Genomic DNA, 6,000 nt, shown 5'->3' with positions numbered 1-6,000 from the left:
GGCTATGAGGAAGCACCAGGCTGGGGCATGCCCACCTGCTGGTTTTAGCAAGTCAGGGTTGAGGATCAGTGCAGTCAGTGATGACAAGATAGAGGGAGAGTGCAAAAATTATACCCACTAATCCCTTTGTTTCTGGAGAGTGTTCCAATAGGCCTCTGACCCTCCAGAGATGCTTTAAGAATAGGCAGTAAATCTTCTTCATATATTGTTAACCATTTTTCAAACTATTGCTTTTGTGTTGGGTCCCAGGGCAAATGAAACTATGCAAACACTTTAAGTTAGAAATCTCAGTTTCCTATGGCCCTTTGGGTCTCCTGGATATAAGACTTTGGTTTTCACACCAGACTTTGGGGGTTTGTATCTCTGGTGCAAGTCCTAAGGGTTGGAGTCTCTGATACGGGGCTTGTGCCCTTTGCTTCTCAGGAATATGCTTTTTATTTGTGAGACCCCTTCCACTTGTGGGTGTCCACATTGGGGGCAGGGTTTTTGGCAAGACCATGTCTCTGCATCTCCTACCCATTTCAGTGTATCTGTTTTATCCCTTGTTGTGGAGGAGCTGTTTCGCTCGTCTTCACATTTGTTTTTTCAGAGAGAATTTTCTATATGTAACTGTAGGTTTGGTGGGAGGAAGTAAGTTTAGAGTCTTCCTATGTTGCCATCTTGAACTGCCCACCCTAAGTTGTGTGTGTGTGTGTGTGTGTGTGTGTGTGTGTGTTTTATAATTTCCCTATTTACATTATTCAGATCCATTTAACTTGAGTATTTTGTCATTTAGAGTAATAACTCATCAATCTGTTAGTGCAACCTTTCTTTATGTTACTTTTCTTAGTGCTATGAAATGTGCTATTTGGAATCACTGAAATGTTATAAACCACCAGATTGCTAATTGCTTTGGATGCTGTGAAAAATAATTACTCCACATTATTTTTGATATTTAATTGACAGTGTAATGCATTTAACTAAAGACCTGCAATAAACTATTTCTAATTACTGAGGGTGGTGGAGTGGAAAAGTAGGCTGTAAAAGTTTACAAGGGAAACAATGTTTTCTCCATTACACTAAAAAGTCATTGTTGATCATACTTTTTCAGAGATGAAAAACAAAAACAAAAACTTCCCCAATGGAAAATTCTGGAAAGCTAGGAAGAGTTGTAGAATACTTTTACTCAGGATATAGTAGGGAAATTTTTTAAATGAATAAAATGTACTGGTGATGGGGTGATGTACGTCATATATTACCCTTACCATGCTTGCACTAAAATTTCTCCTTCTTCAGTTGGCAGAACTTTATGAGGGAGATAATCATGCCACTGCCAGAATGAATAATCTTTATCACTGACTGGTGTTCAATTTATTTTGCATCTGTAGACCTTTCATCTGAAAAGCTCTGCTTAATTTTATATGTCATTGGAATATGTAGATATATCAGAAAATGGAATTGTTTTTAGCTCCCAAGGTAAGAATTCATGTTATAACGTGATTCTTGAAAATAACACTTAGAACCTGATTCAAAGAATTCCAACAGTCTAGAAGTTTCACAGATTGATGTATAAAAGATGTTAGGCTCTTTGAATAGATATGTACTGTTTTCATTTCCTACTATAGTATTAAAAATCAGCATATTCTTTTCTTCCCCATAACTTCTGACTAAATTAAAATGTCCCCATTGATATGTCATTAAATTGCTTATTTAATTTCAATTATGTACATTTTCCAAAAACAGACAACCAAAATAAGTGACCTGTTTCAGGGAATGTAAATTATTTTCAGAATTTCAGAAATTGAAAAGGGATAAGAGGAAGGAGAAAATGCTGGGCTGGTGTGAAGCGATAGCCCGTAACCCTCACAGAATTCCAAACAACACGCGAACGCCTGAGATCTCAGGGGATTTGGCTGATGCCTCACAAACCTCCACATTGGTGAGTGAAAAGTTATTTTTCTTCAAAATGGCTTGTATGTAAATGGAATGCTAAGAAATGTGGAAAGGGATAACTTTTATGTAAACATTATTCTTGTTTACAGTAATATTTACATTTGCATTATATTGTTCATATAGATAATTTATATTAATAAAAATGTCTAATGTCATATACTATTAGAGCTTAATTCAGCTAAAACAACAGTTTCTTTTTCTTTGTATTTCTTTGAGTCTTGCCCCTCCATTATATTAGTAACCTTAACTAATAACTTTAGTTAAGGGAAACAATGTTTTCTCCATTACACTAAAAAGTCATTGTTGATCATACTTTTTCAGAGATGAAAAACAAAAACAAAAACTTCCCCAATGGAAAATTCTGGAAAGCTAGGAAGAGTTGTAGAATACTTTTACTCAGGATATAGTAGGGAAATTTTTTAAATGAATAAAATGTATTAAAGAGTTACTTAAAGTTCATATCTTGTAATCTACATTTGTGTAATGAAATCAGTGGAGAAAAATGAGTAGAGTTATCCAGAATTAATGAAAAATCAGAATCAAGCCTTCTGTGTTTTCCTATATATATATTCTAAAAATCTCTGAAAAGAGTATCAAAATTATAATTTTATACAACTTTGTGAATTAAGTAATGACAAAAATAATTTGAAGACCGAATCAATAATACACTCTTCCATATTTTGTTTTCTGCTTAACTTAAATAGCCAGCTGCAGCTAGCCATTGTTTCCCAGTGATTAGGAAGAGAGAACTCATTAGCAAAAGGGGTTTTATGCATTTTGTTTAGATTTGGCTACAACATTCTTCATTTTGATTTAAAGAAGAAAAATTCCATTCAGTATGTAAGTTTTAAATTGACATGTTAGATATATTTTAATTATTGTTTTGCCATTTTATATGAACACGAGTGTTTCCATTAGCCTGATTTATTAGTTGATGAACATATAATTAGATATAAGCAATGATTTTAGGTTTAATTTTTACTCTAGAATTATTTGCTAAGTTCTACTATTTTTTGTAAATAAGTCAAGCAGAGAAAGACAACTATCATATGATCTCCCTGATAAGTTCTACTATTTTAAATAGAAATAATGATCTCAAGTAAACAGTACTGAGTGAATATAAAGAGAAACCACCTGAAGGAGTAGGCATTCAGTTGACAAGATAGAAGTGAGATCTTCCTTAAATTCTATCATCTTAGATTGTGAAGAGAGGGCTGATGGTATGTAGAAATGTGTGTAATGTCATGAAATATTCAAAGTTCTGATGAATACATTTTTTGGAATTATCATATGCATTGCTTTATCTCACTCTAACATGATATTTTGTAAATTATTATTTTCAATAAAATTGCATGACATGAGTTAACACCATTTAAAAAATATGTTACACAATATTTATACTTAAAGTTGGACTTTGTTAGGTATCATACAAAGGGTAAAAATTTTAAGATAAAAAGAATTACTTCCGTGCTTTTATTAAGATGACTTTAGTGCTTAATTTCTATTTCATAGAACTAGATCAAAACCATAAAAATTCTTGAGTAAACATTTGGCCTGGCTTTCTCCTATAATTGGGTAACCTAATATTAGCTTAATTTTCCAGATGTGAACTATGGCCCAGAGAAATTAATTGACTTTCCCCATGTCACTTAACTAGTAAATGATAAAAAGATTGCTAGAAGCCAGGTTTCTCAAGGTAAAGTTTTATTTTATTACACCATGTTGCCTCACTTTCTTTATGACATTTTCTTCTCATCAGATACTTTTAGGTTAAGGAAAACTCATCAAGTTACCAATCTAATAAATCCAGTAATTGATATTTTAAAATCCAATGCCATACTAGGTGGATAGCCTCTAGTCATTGGAACATAATTTCAACATCTGTTTCTCAACATAGGAAAAATGAAATATGCCTTTCTTATATCATAGCCTAGTGTCTTAATCAGTTCTCCTTCACTGTCAAATGATGACTCAAAGATACATACTCTTTTCATCTTTTAATGCTGCCTTCTTAAGGACATGGCTTCTTAGGTCTCTGAGGGAAAGGAAAAGACTGTCGGAGCCATTGTACATATTGAAGCGGCCTTGAATGTGTGCATATCCTTCTGTTGACAAAACTTAGTTGCATGGCCCCATCTGAACTGCAAGGGAGGCTGGTAAATGTTAGTAAGCCATATAACCAAGAAGAGCATATGGAATTAGAGAGCACCCAGTCCCTCTCTGCTGTAGACCTCCCTTCTGGTTGCCAAATATTTAGGTAATGTTTCCACTCCCTCATGAAAAAGGATTATTACAAGAGAAATAACAAAAGTATTTCCATCACTGGATTCAGTTCAAGTCCATGAGCACTGGTTATTTATGGTCCTCATCAAATGATGGTGATAGCAAATCACCTATGAATAGATTATCCGCATTTTGCAACCAGCTCTCAACATCCGTATGTACCCAATATATAGGAGAGGAGTAGGACAAGGGAAACCACAATAATATTCATGCTTGGAAAAAGAATCAGATACACATGGAAATCAGAGGTGAAATCCTACTAAATAGGAAGGATCTTTGAATAGGCTCTGACCCTGCTCCCTGGAGAGATCTTTGTTAGTGGTTCTCTCTGGCCTCTCAATATCTCTCTGGAAAGTTCATTTTCTTTTATTCTCCTTGTGCCTAATGAGGGTTGTATACCCTTAAAATATTTTTTTCCTATTTTGAAAAAATTGTGGGATCAAGAGTTGTTTTAAGTCTTAAATATTTCAAGGTTTGTATTTTTAGCATCATGGTCTTTGAATACACAATTTTCAGATATCTTCATAGGATTCTGATTGATTTGCTTCCTCATAGTCCATGTGCTTAAGAAAGTTCTTTCTGGGAAGCCCTTGACTTTCTCTTCTCTCATGCCTCTTTCTTTAGATGATATTATCTTGAAAATTACTCTGGAGGACCACAGCCTTAACCCAATCTTTGTAAAGAGATATTTTGTTTAACTGAAAAGTTTTGCTCAGTGTCAGCTCTAAATCTCATAAATGCCTTGAGTCACTTTATACAAATGTACATTTTTACTGTATCTTTGTTACTCAACACTTGGCGTTAAAGTCATATCCCATCATTTGGGGTTGAGAAGAAGCCAGACATTTTGTCCAATAAACCCTTAAACTTCTATAGTGTTTCTGTTCCCACTCAGATCTGCTTTTATACTAGTTCCTGAGCTTCTTTTAACACTTTGCTGAATGTGGCCAATAATTGATAATATACATTACTAAGTTTTGTTTTTCCATCTATTTTGAGTGTTTCCAGCCCAGCAGGCCTACTGCCTGCCTCTCAAGTTAATTCAAACTGTAGTTTTGCCAAGAGTTTTGCCAGGACATCAAATAGATGGCTTTCTACTTTTGAAATTGGTTTCTTTGCCACCCACTGCCCAACCACTCAGCAAACACCATATACTTTAGATTTTTGTGATGGTAGCACAGGCTTTGGCTACCATTTTCTATATTTAGGTTGTTAAAAAAGTTGGGGTAGAAGAAGGTAAACAGGAAATAGTAATTCTAGCACAGAACGTAATATGAATATTTATTTAATCAGCTCTTGAAGGACTGAAAAAGTGTATGTACTTAGTAACTGCAAGAAGTAACAATCATCCAGAGAGAGAACACTGGGAGGAGGAAGGAGTTATTTGAACCTAAAAGGCTGAAAGAGGAGCCCCTCGGGTTGCACCTTAGACTTTGAGAAAGGAGGCTTCTCAGCTGATGTAGGAGTCTTGATTTCAGGGAAGGGACACTGAGGATCTTGGACCTGGAATCTAAAGGAGAGGCTCTTCTCAATCCTTAAATATTCAAGTGGGAGGAAAAGAAGACGGTGCAATAAGAATAGTTAGATGGGGGCACCTGGGTGGCTCACTGGGTTAAACCTCTGCCTTCGGCTTACGTTATGATCCCAGGGTCCTGAGATCAAGACCCGCGTTGTGCTCTCTACTCAGCTTCCCTTCCTCTCTCTCTACCTGCCTCTCTGCCCACTTGTGATCTCTGTCTTTCAAATAAATAATAAATAAAAATCTAACAAAAAAGCAAGAGTAGT

At 35.1% G+C, this 6,000-nt stretch overlaps 1 protein-coding gene across 2 annotated transcripts in view; it reads left to right on the top strand.

The window, feature by feature from the left end:
• The first annotated feature begins 1,413 nt into the window (after positions 1-1,413).
• MARCHF1 (membrane associated ring-CH-type finger 1) overlaps positions 1,414-6,000 on the top strand; it is a 315,570-nt gene continuing 310,983 nt past the window's right edge. The window contains exons 1-2 of one of the 2 annotated variants that reach the window (XM_082728232.1): positions 1,414-1,455; positions 1,770-1,918. In XM_082728232.1, coding sequence (XP_082584358.1) covers positions 1,808-1,918 — 111 coding nt within the window. In that variant the 5' untranslated portion in view covers positions 1,414-1,455; positions 1,770-1,807. The remainder of the gene's footprint in view (positions 1,456-1,769; positions 1,919-6,000) is intronic. The other variant, XM_082728233.1, reaches the window with a different exon arrangement.

The sequence above is a fragment of the Mustela nivalis genome (genome assembly GCF_964662115.1).
Source record: "Mustela nivalis genome assembly, chromosome: 4".
Taxonomy (NCBI): Eukaryota; Metazoa; Chordata; class Mammalia; order Carnivora; family Mustelidae; genus Mustela; species Mustela nivalis.
This window is presented reverse-complemented; position numbering and strand designations above follow the sequence as displayed.